We start from the raw sequence: 12,206 nt of genomic DNA, 5'->3' as shown, positions 1-12,206 counted from the left end.
CTTTAACCACGAGTCATTCTAATGAAGTCAATGGGATTGCTCAGGTTGGTAAAATTAAGCGTGTTTGTAAGCATTAGCAGTAATGTAGCCATAGTTTGCTATCTTAAATTGTCTTTTGGCAACCCACTGGATTACTGTGCTATACCCGAATTTGTCCACATTTCTGTAAGGCACTGATCTAAACAATTGTAAAAATCAACACAGCTTCATGACTCTATATCTTTTCCTATAGATGTTCACTATCTGTGTTTCAGTATGTTTTTATTCAATATTAACACATGCTGCGGAGCACTATGTTAATTAGCAGACTTTACACTTACCTATAATCTTTTGAAAACCTGAAAGGTTTCCTATATAAGTAGTCCAGGGTACATTTCTTTTGTAAAAATATTTTAACAAAGCCTTAAGGAATATTTACTAGGTAGTATGCAAAAATCGCTGTTTTAATAAATAATAATAATAAATAATAATAATAAAAAAGCATCTATTCACAAGTACCTTAATGACAAAAAAATGACTGCAGATAATACCTTTAAGAATCTCTCTTTTACTCCTCCCTCCCCACCTCCACTGGCTGAAAAGCCAATAAAAGAATTCTCCACCTCCCACACAGTTCAGTACTGGATCTGTGTGCATTATCCCAATCATACTTTGGGACTTAAGATTGGTGAAAGAAATTAGTTAATATACTAAGGAATCTTAATTTCAAACACAATTCTATACCTTTTAAATGGTCTTTCTTGCTGACATGCTACAGGTTGAGAATTAAACATTTCTCAACAATTTCAACTCAGCCTGGATAGACGACACATTTAAAGAGATGTCTCTGGCACACTGGCATTCAGCTAATCAGACTTCACACGCATCGATCAATATTACAGAACAACTGAGATCTATCACTGACAACGATATTGTAGATCAAGGATGGACTGAAGACTCCTTTCCAGGATTAGAAATACTGTGCACAATTTATGTTACATATGCTGTAATCATTTCAGTGGGTCTCCTCGGAAATGCTATACTCATCAAAGTCTTTTTCAAGATTAAATCAATGCAGACGGTTCCAAACATTTTCATAACCAGCTTGGCTTTTGGAGACCTGCTTCTTTTGTTAACCTGTGTGCCAGTAGATGCAACACGCTATATTGTGGATACCTGGCTCTTTGGAAGAATTGGCTGCAAGCTGTTATCTTTTATCCAGTTAACTTCAGTTGGAGTATCAGTGTTCACTTTAACTGTTCTCAGTGCTGACAGGTAGGTCTGCAGCAATTAGGGGTGGTCAGGAAGTACTTGTGCATTAAGATAGAAATGAATAAAAGGGAAGAAGCCATCACTTTGCATTAATCTGTAATACTTAGTCCTTGGATAGATAAATATGATGTTAAATGTTCCCATTAAAAGCTAGATGATTTTTTCCAATAATCATTAAAAATCAACTCCAATTTGTTTAAGTTAAGAGATCAATATTCTCTGAAAGTGTAAAATAATTCTTTTTAATGAAGTGAATTTAAAAATAATTAAAAAAAATAATCTGACCTTTTATTAGTTTGAAGTGATGTAAGAAAGACATTTTTTTCCTCTACTGAATCAAGAAAGATAAAAGGTTTACAGCAGGGAAAAGATAGTTTGTATATGGGTGCTACCTAGTGGTGTACAGAAGTAGTCAATGAGGATGAACAACACATCCTCCTGTGAAAAGGACTAAGGACAATGGGAATCCTTCCATTCACTTCAATGGGCTTTGGATCAGGCCTTAAAACTCTGACTAAATTGACTGCCACTTAGGGGTAAAATATAAACAAAATTGTTAGTTCAAATTACTTTTAAGACTTTTTACAATTTGAAAGCTATTGCAATACAATAATTTTAAGCATGGCAATTGCTCACTATGATTGAGATGCAATATAGCACTATTTCAATATTTTAATTGTTATTGTACTTCTAGTTACTGTAGCTTTTCCAGTGACATTTTACTTCATAGGACCTCAAATTAAACTCAGACTAATCTGAATACTTTATTATTAGAGCACATAAGTGCCTCCATCTGACTGACTTCACAAGTGATTCAGAATTATTCATTTTCACCAAGAAGCATTTACAATGTGCTTTATTTATGACTGAATAACAACACATAGAAGGCAGCAGTGTAATGAGCATGAATGATCTAAGACTACAAACAGTCAAAATGAACTCTCAAGGTTAAAGGATGGAAAAGGTTTTCAAATACCATAAACTAGAAAAACTAGTTAATAGCAACTAGGTCAGGTATAGAGAATGAAAAAAAGAAATCAATCCAAGTTGGTATTAGGACAATGGGTAACTGCTTCTGAATTCAATTCTTACTGGAGGCCACTGTATAATTGCCTGGAACAATATTTTAATCCAGTAATTATATGGTTAAAATTACTCTGAAAGTTCAGAACATGTTAATTATAACACCATGAGCTACTGTGTCCTGATTGGCTATAAGGGCTTGGGGTAAGTAAAAGGTTATTACTAATGTTCTAGTCTGCAGCAGTGTGTCTAATTTTGCCCGGAGGAGAAACAGAGGGCCAGATCCTCACTTGGTGTAAATTGGTACAACTCCACTAAAGGCTCTGCCTTTCCTCCATACTGATCTGTGCCCCATTTCACTGTATTCTCTTTCATGGCCGTCTCCTGCCCTCTTCCATGGATCTCCCCAATCTGCCTAATCCAGGGCTCATCCATTCTGAAAGCAGGGAGTGTGGATCCATGTGCTCCCCAGTTCCCTATGCCCATTCCTCCCTCTTGGTCCCTTGCCTTCCTCTCTATGTCCCTCTCCACATTCTCCTGTACCCACACGTTTACCCAGGTCCACACATTTCCCACGTCTGACTACTTGTTGCAGCACTACAGCCAGGAATCAACAGCAGGTCAGTTTATAAGTGTCTATATATTATTTTAAATCTTGCTCTGTATACATGTGTAAACTGTCCTGTATGAGTGTGACCTGGGCTGTGATTGTTTTGCACAAGGAATCAGTGCCAAAGTTTCCTTTTGCCAGGTCCCAAAACAAGAACAAACCAGCAGCAACCAAGGAATGGCTTGCAGCCATCAGGAAAACAAACATCCCTGAACTTATAAAGCCTCTTGTGAGAAGAATAGTCCATCTGGAGTAGCAAAATGGCCAGTTTCCAGTCCCCCACCATTCCAAGTCTGGGAGCTTCCTGGCCCTTCTCCTAGGCTGAACTAGACGGGGAAGGAGCACTCCATCTTCCCTTCAGGTGCCCGCCTCTGCCTTTTGTTGCTATGGCTACCTCAACAAAACTTTAATTAAACCCTTTCATGCTTATCTTTAATGTGGGGCATGTGCAACTCCACACAAGCTCTTTATATTACATATCTTTGTAAATTCCCCATTTACCTCCCCTTGTGCACCCATAATACAGAATATACAACTCCGTCCCCCCTCCCCCCAAATATTAATTTACACACAAAACCTCTCCAAACACTAGATGGCACCTTTCCTCAGCATGGTTTACAAAGCAAACTGAATTCGGAGTTTGCAGACCAGTCTATTTTGGACATATGATCATTCTGGGGGGGAAAAGTTTCAAGACAATTAAAGTCAACAGGATTTAACTACATGCTTAAAGTTCATCTTTGAGCTTCTTTCTGCCTTCCTTATGGAGAGGCTAGCATCACTTCAAAACACAGAAGAACAAATGCATAATTATGTATATATCTAGCATTTTAAAAACGAAAACTGACCAAATTCTCCCCTTTAAATTCCCAAGACAATTATGTTAACCTTAATGGAGATATATCAGGCATGAATTTGTCCCCACAAATTTAAATTATTGGTGCCACAAGACTAATATTACTGCATGTTTTCTAACACTATGGTGTTGGTTGTGTTTCTAGGTACAGAGCTATTGTTAAGCCCTTGGAACTGCAAACATCAAATGCAGTTTTGAAGACCTGCTGTAAAGCTGGCTGTGTTTGGATTGTCTCCATGATATTAGCAATCCCAGAAGCTGTATTTTCGGATTTATATTCATTCAGCAATCCTGAAAAAAATGTGTCTTTTGAAGCTTGTGCCCCTTATCCTGTATCTGAGAAGATTCTGCAAGAAGCTCACTCTCTGGTTTGCTTTTTGGTGTTCTATATTATACCGCTAGTTGTCATTTCTGTCTATTATTTTCTTATTGCCAAAACATTGTACAAAAGTACATTCAACATGCCAGCTGAAGAACATGGCCATGCCCGTAAACAGGTAAGTAAGGATCACAATCTCGGGTACCCAGCTTTTAGAAGTCTAAGCATACTGATTGAAATCTTAATTTAATCTGAGTGCAAACATTTTACATATACAGTATACACAACAGACAAGTAACAAGTCTATGTGAAGTGCAGCCTGTATACGCAGGCAGCAATAGCCCTGATTCAGAAAGGCATTTAAGCATGTGCTTAAATCCTATTGCTTTAATTTTAAGTATGTGCTTAAATGCTTTGCTGAATCAGGACCACACTGAATTTAGTAGTTATGGCACCTTTCACTAAATTCTAAACACTGAGGGACAGAGCTTGCATTAGAATGCATTAGCTAACGTGTTAACATCACGTCTCTAAATCCTTGTCTAGACGAGGCCTCAGTGGATTCTATCAGACCAAAGGATGGGAGAGGGAGTTTCATAGTCGGATGCTCCCAAGTGAAAACACCCTGTCCAAAGCCACAAAAATGTAAGGGTGAAAATGAAAATGCTTTAGTTTCTGCTTTGTTGCCATGCTACCTTTCAATAAGGATCGTATTTAGACTGATTTTTATTAAGGGTCTCAGAGCCCTCCAGGGAGTAGCATAATACATAAATATGTATTATTAATAATAGATATGCAATTATTTTTTCCTAGATTGAATCCCGCAAGAGAGTGGCAAAAACAGTGCTGGTGCTAGTTGGTTTGTTTGCCCTCTGCTGGCTGCCTAACCACATTCTCTATTTGTATCGATCTTTCACCTACCACTCTTCCGTAGATGCCTCTGCCTTTCATCTTATAGTCACTATTTTCTCCCGGGCTTTGGCCTTCAGCAATTCCTGTGTCAATCCCTTTGCTCTTTATTGGCTGAGTAAAAGTTTCCGGCAACATTTTAAAAAGCAAATCTTGTGTTGCAAGGCGAGGCTTCCCACACGGCCTCCCAGCAACACACCTACCAGAGCTTTGTCAGCCACAGGCAGTACAAATGGCTCAGAAATCAGTGTTACTTTGCTAACAGATTATAGTATCACAAAAGAAGAGGAGAGTGTTTAGTTCTTCGATCATGGAGAAGTGCCAACATCATACATTTCCCAAGATTCTAGTGCACCGGGACCCTGCTAGGAGCTGCAAGTAAACAAAAGAATGCACCCTTTATACAGTCTGTGAAAGCATCTTCAGCATGACTTTTTAACATCTTCAATTATACAATGGAGAAATCACACCAGTGTGTGTGGGGAAAAGAAGAAACACAACTGATGTAAGCTCAGTCAAGAGGATAGTGCCTATTCCCCGGGAATGCTATGCATCCTTTCCATATGCCTGAGGTTTCTGCGCCAAGCTGACAAAGTTAAGCTCAGTTAAACTCACTTGAGCTGCAGGAATATTTTTGTACTGGTTCTGTGTTCAGAAAATTAGAATTGTTGTTATACTCTTGGCCAGAGAGTAGTGACAATCAGCGCTGCCTTTTGTTGAACACTTATGTTGTCTTTGATGTTTTTCAAAATGGAAGCAGCTCTCCATAGAATGACAAACCACAGAGGTTTCTTATTTTGTCACTTTCCTTGCACCAAATATTGAACAATGGTCAAAACTTTGGAGTGAAAGTTTAGGGGGAGGTTGTTTAATTTCAGTTTATGAAAAAAAATAAACTACGCTGAAAGCGATAGCACGATGAGACAGCGCTAAACCCTGGTCTACACAACAAACATATGTCAGTATAACCGCATTGCTCAGGGGGGTGGAAAATCCACATCTGGCACTCAAATCTGTTAAATGGGGATAAGCATACTTACCCACCTTTGTAAAGTACTTTGAGCTCTATAGATAAAAAAGTCCTAAAAAAGGACTAAGTGTTATTATTTAGTATTTGATTTTTCCTCCCTTGATCAATATATCTATCCTATCAACTCAATAGTCAGTAAGAGCTAGAATAGGTGCTGGGAGTTAGTTTGCTTTATAGCAGTAGCTTTCAAACTTTTTTTTCTGGAGACCCAGTTGAAAAAAATTGTTGATGCTTGTGACCCAACAGAGCTGGGGATGAGGGATTTGGGGTGTGGGAAGGGCTCAGGGCTGGGGCAGAGGATTGGAATGTGGGAGGGGGTTAAGTCTCTGGGCTGAGGGTGCAGGCTCTGGGGAAGGTCCAGGGATGAATGATTTGGGGTGCAGGAAGGGGCTCCAGGTTTCAGGGGTCTCAGGACTGGGGCAGGGATTGGGGAACAGGGTTGGGGGGCAGGCTTACCTCGGGCAGCTCCCGGTCAGTGATGGAGGACGGGTGCTAAGGCAGGCTTCCTGTCTGTCCTGGCACCATGGACCGTGCTGCATCCCGGAAGCAGCCAGCAGCAGGTCCGGCTCCTAGGCGGAGGTGTGCAAGGAGCTCTGTGCAGCTCTCACCCGCAGACACCACTACCCCCAGCTCCCATTGGCCGTGAACCAGCCAATGGGAGTGCAGAGCTGGTGCTTGGGGCGGGGGCAGCACACGGAGCCCTGTGGCCCTCCCCTAACCCCCACTCTGCCTAGGAGCCAGCCCTGCTGCTGGCTTCTTCCGGGGTGCAGCGTGGTGTCAGACCAGTTCGGGACTAGCCTGCCTTAGCCGGGCAGCACCGCCGCTGGGACTTTCAACGGCCTGATTGGCGGTGCTGACCAGAACCACTGAGACCCAGTGCCTTACATTCCACGACCCAGTTCTGGGTCACGACCCGCAGTTTGAAAACCACTGCTTTATAGTGAGTGTTAGATTTTTGTTTTCCAGGTTATTAGAATAAGTTTCTTTCATAATGGAAGGTCCTCTGGCTCTCAAGTCAATTGACCTTCTTGAGGAGAGACATACATGCCAGACAATAATGGCTGTAGACGAGCAGTCTATATAGCACTGAAAAGCTCAAGATGACTATTGGCATGGGTCATCTTCCCTGTCAGGGAATGCTGGGAAGCCAGTCTTCCTGCTCACAGAGTTACAAAAGTCCCAGAAGACCGACATTTTATGAAACTTCTGAGACCTGAACTAGAATTTTGCTTTACAGGAGATGAGTCAGGAAATCCCCATGGACCTTCCATTGTCCAAACTGAGGAAACAGAATTTCCATCTGAATAAGGAAGCTGGGGAGGAACTTATAGAAGAGAGACTATAGTGTAGGTGTTAGCATGACAAAATATGGTATGGGCAGGGTGGAGAAATCCTATATTTTATTTCCTAATCAGAAGGGAAATTAACTATTGAAAATGCAACATGTTTGAGCGGCAATTACTTGTAGTGCCCCTAGCAATAGTGACTGGTATGTAGCAAAATGGAACACTGGATGGATGGATGAAATGCTCCTGCATAATTTGGGGGTCTGATTGTATTGTGTAAACAATGCATATATATTCTCTCTCTGCTTACCTCCCTGATACAGAATAGCAAAACCAAACTGTGCAAATCCTAAAGTCATTCTAATGAACCCTTTTTGTCTGCCTAAAACTAGTTTAATGACTACCCATTTAAACCCATCAAACCTGGCCTTATTTCATTGTAATTCTGAATGCATCATTCTGGAGGCTTCAAGCACTAACTTTCATACGACTACTAAGGGCCTGATTCCCAACTCAGTTACACCATTACTGAAATCAATGGAAATATTCTAGCATAAAACTACAATTTTATGGAGAATAAGGCTCCGGAATCTTCTCTTACCCTCGGTGTCTTGATACAGCACATTCACTTGCGTAGAACCAGCTTCCTCTTAGCCTCCTGTGCATTCCTGGGGGAAAGGGCTCATGGTCAGGGCATTCCTGAACCCCAGTGACCCTCACTTGCCAGGAAATTCTTGGATGTCAGAGCAGCTCTGGACTCAGCTGGGCCCTGGCCAGCCCCAGGATAAGGGGAACGTAAAAGTGCCTTCAAATCATGTTTTCCCTCCCTCGCTAGTCCTGTGCCAAGCACAGCTTGGCTGGAGCAAAGAATCAGGCCCCATGTACCTTGAACAACATTTAGATGCCCCCCTTCCCTTTGCCTCTATGGGCTATGGGCTAGGCCTACAATTGATAAATAAACTTACACAGCTATGAACAAACTTATCTTCATGGAGTTGAACATGGGGAACTTTAAACAAAAGAAAGCATTCTTTCCTCACCTAGAGTTTGTGTTTAAATTCCATACTTTCATACCCCCGTTTCTGAATGGCCTCTGGAAAGTGAATCTGCCATGTGTTTCCAAACTTCAGACACTTTCTCTGCTGAAGGCTAAACTTTAGAGTACATAATCTTTGGGTATTCCTCACAACAGCCCCTAGAAATGGCAGCTTCTAAGATTCCCTATTTTTCTTGCTTTGCATTAGTTACTTTTTGCCTTCTGTATCTATTGTTCTAAATGAGCTAACTTGTTGCTATTGTATGCTGTTATAAATGTATGTTTTTGCTGGACATTGTACATTGACAGTTAGGGATCAACTATATTGCAGGCCATGGCAGGACCTAACCATTCCATCTGTCAGTGACTGGGATGTAGGCAGTTGTGCCTAGTGCTTGAAGCAGGAGTCAGGCCTACTAGTTAGAGCAGGAGTCAATAGCCAGACTCAGAAACAGAGGCTGAGGCCAGATGCCAGAGCCAAAGGTCAAAGTCAGAAATTGGTGCCAAAGGTCAGAACCAGGTTACCTGGAGGCAAGGCAGGAGCAGGACTGGGTCTGAGGCACGTGCTATCATAGCAATGAGAGCAGCCACCAAACTGCTGGGTTTCAGAGCTGGTCTGTGGACTCTTCCCAACAATCAGGCCATGTAAGACATTCATGCGGTCTACTACAGGCCAGCTGCACTCATTAGGTTGCCCAGAGACTGGCTCTGCAGGTCCAGATTCTTGACACCATCATATAACACACTATATGGTTTTATCGTTCTACCGTTTTTCAAAAATAGTTATATTTGCACTCTCATGATACATTGTATCAGAGTGATGTATTGATTAACATTTACTTTATCTGAACAATCTGATGTTACTACTCCATCTATCCACCTAACAATCCATATGTAATGAATAATATCTCTCTAGTCTAGACTACTAACATTAGATGTAGGGAAAAGATGTTAAGGTTTCCTTGGCAATCTTTTCTTAATGTTTCTTTCTAGAAAGCAGATGATGAGTGAAATTCAGCCCGGGGTAACGCAGATCTAAATCTATTCAAGTTGAGGCTGTAATGCCCACTTACCCCAGCACTGAATGTGATTTAGAAAAGAATTGTGACATGATGGAGTCTGGATTTATAATGCAAACTCATGTTGAGATAGAGAATATAATATGCAAAATATGTAAAAACAAAAAATAATTGAAAACTAGGGGCTCAATCTTGCAAAGCCTTATTTGTGTAAGTGCTACTCACGTAACATGAAGGTTTGCAGGATGGGACCCTATATTATTTTATAAATGAGATATATCCCCAGGTTGCTTTCTTTTGCACGTATGTAACATATAATTTCATCTAATGATGTTTTAATTTGCTTGTGCACATTTAATAGCCCTGTTAATGTTAACTATAAAGGCCCCAATTCAGCATAGGACTTAGTGGGATTTAAGAACGTGCTTAGATGCTTTGCTAAATCAGGGCCAACGTCTTTCTTCAGGCTGAAAAGTATTATTCCGCTGAACTTAAAACATTTCTATCCTCCAGTAAAATAATTCCAGTGTCTCTTCACTTATCAAGGGGTTCTTTAGTTAAACGACCCTTGGCTCCAAATCCTGACTTTCAGTTTTGTGGAACTTGCCTGTGGCATTTGCATTATTTAGTAATTTTGACATAATATTTTAAAAATATATTTATATGTTTAACCCAAAAAGTTTTTTAAAATGATCATCATTACAAAATGACTGCTTTTTAGGTGTTGTAAACATTACCTGCTTGAATGGTAAAAGTGTAGACAGTGTTAAAAGAACTGTTGCTAACATGATTATCAGTATTTTAATTTGTGCTTATCATAATGTAAGATACTGGCTTGGGACTGAAATTACCTTTCAATCAGAAAAGCAAACCAAATCATATCAAAGCATGCATATATTGTAAGAAGCTGAATCTCTGGCAAATAGAAATGCTAAAGTTATTTCATAAAAATCACCAATTTTTAATTCTTTTTCTTTTACGCTTCTGAGAAAAGAGTCTTATTTTACTGTAAGTAGTTTAACATGGGCTGCCTGCTGACAGTAATGTATTTCTGCTAAGCATATTACAATTAAAGAATAAACTAAAGTTGCACACAGCTAAAGCATTTGTACATTTCAATCAGTGGTACTTATTAAAAAGAATACAAGCTCTATGCAGTGGATGTTTTTTGGCTCTGCAGCAGATGCTCTATTCAGCAGAAAGGTAAGCTATTTCATGGAAGTCATTTTCTTTGTGAACATGGACAGTATCGGCCTGAATTTTTAACATAATGGGCCTGATCCTGTCATTTTTATGCAGCTCAGACTACCATTGACTGTAACTGGAATCTTATGTGCATAAGGACTACAAGATCAGCCCTAGGGTAAGGCACAACCCAGAGTTACCTCTCTGCAAACTCAGGACTGGCCATTTAGATTTGCCCAAAGGCATTTTCCCTAAAATATATTCTTCTGAATTCTCTGATTACTAAAGGGTGAAATCCTGTGGCCCCATTGAAGTAAATGACAAGTCACTTCACTGGAGCCAGAATTTCACACTATATTTTTATATCCTAACATTGCTTTGTCGTATTTGCCTCATGATGCTGGTTTGAGATGACACAGCCTCATCACACACTGATGCAATGCCATGATGCAAACATTGTTGTAAGATATGTGACTCTCTGAAACTCCCTTCAATAAAACATAAAAAATTCCTCTCTCTCTTCACTCCACCTTTGGCTACTGTCAGCTCACCAGGAGATCAAAATGCAAGAGTTAGCACACAAGGACATCTGATCTCTGCGGGGGGTGGGGGGTGGGGTGGGGGTTAGGTAAATAAACTAATCAATGTATTATATTATATATTTCACATTTAACATACGTGTGTGTGTGTATATACTTGAATGTGTGGTGTTTTGTAAAATTTTATCTGAATGAGTTTGGGATGGCTGGAGTACTTACGAATTGTATAGGTCATCCAAAAATCAAATCTTATATCACAATATATTCTCAGGCATACTGTTTAATATCACAGATTTTAACAAGAAATTATTTTAGAGAGTTTTTAAAACAATTTATTGATACTATTTTAATATGTTTCTGCTTGTAAAATGAAACACCATTAGTACAATAAATCCAACAGCAGTCTGTGAGAAGGAAAATTTATTTATAACAGATTTCTGAAGCCTCTAAAATAGCTTTTCTATATATAATAATGTAGCAATTTGCAATTTGCTATATCATGAGCTAGTAAAAAGTACTGTGTTCCATTGTAAACTATCCCTGATAATTCAAGATATTGGATTTTAAACTCATCATTGCTCCAAAACTTAATACTGTGTGTCCTGTGTCTTGGGCCAGGACAGAGGAAATCCATGTTTGGGGGGGGGGGGGGGGGGGGGTGGACAAAAAAAACCCACTACATATTTTTAAGTGGTATCTCTTTGAATTTGCTGTGCGTTGGAAGTGTTAGAAGTAATCTCAGTAGAGACAGATTATTGGCCTGGTTACATTGTCAGCAATTTATCACATGGTTCTGCAGTTTATCATCACTACACATAGTGAGCCAGTGGATGTTTTACAGCTGTAACAGATATGGTACGGATAATGTCCTGCATTCAATAAATAAACCAACTCAGTGGAAATTACTAATAAATTACAAATGGTTTCATTTTATTCAACTCTTTTAGAATATATATGAGAACAGACAACTGCATGGAAATTAATCAGACAAAATACAAGAAGGAACATCACAATTTTCTGAAACAGCATGTGACAACTGAAAAGCCAGTTGTGTTTTGGCTTTCATTTCCTTGAAAAGTATGCCACACATTGTAAAATGTTTCAGAGTAGCAGCCGTGTTAGTCTGTATCCGCAAAAAGAAGA

At 39.8% G+C, this 12,206-nt stretch overlaps 1 protein-coding gene across 1 annotated transcript; it reads left to right on the top strand.

Annotated features, from left to right (window-relative positions):
- Window positions 1-644: 644 nt before the first annotated feature.
- BRS3 (bombesin receptor subtype 3) lies at window positions 645-10,740 on the top strand. The gene is made up of 3 exons (XM_005301046.5): window positions 645-1,254; window positions 3,886-4,237; window positions 4,873-10,740. Exons 1-3 carry the CDS (start codon window positions 821-823, stop codon window positions 5,266-5,268), a joined length of 1,182 nt encoding a protein of 393 aa, XP_005301103.2. The 5' UTR covers window positions 645-820; the 3' UTR covers window positions 5,269-10,740.
- The last annotated feature ends 1,466 nt before the right edge of the window (window positions 10,741-12,206 follow it).

The sequence above is a fragment of the Chrysemys picta genome, chromosome 9 (genome assembly GCF_011386835.1).
Source record: "Chrysemys picta bellii isolate R12L10 chromosome 9, ASM1138683v2, whole genome shotgun sequence".
In the NCBI taxonomy this organism is placed as follows: domain Eukaryota; kingdom Metazoa; phylum Chordata; order Testudines; family Emydidae; genus Chrysemys; species Chrysemys picta.
The sequence above is the reverse complement of the archived record's forward strand: the minus strand, read 5'-3'. Positions and strand labels throughout refer to the sequence as shown.

What these genes read in the sequence shown, in the direction of transcription:
- BRS3 (XM_005301046.5), top strand. Translation starts at nt 821, where the DNA reads ATGTCTCTGGCACACTGGCATTCAGCTAATCAGACTTCACACGCATCG. An exon ending in ACTGTTCTCAGTGCTGACAG is followed by an intron (nt 1,255 to 3,885) that starts GTAGGTCTGCAG and finishes TTGTGTTTCTAG; the next exon opens with GTACAGAGCTATTGTTAAGC. An exon ending in ATGGCCATGCCCGTAAACAG is followed by an intron (nt 4,238 to 4,872) that starts GTAAGTAAGGAT and finishes ATTTTTTCCTAG; the next exon opens with ATTGAATCCCGCAAGAGAGT.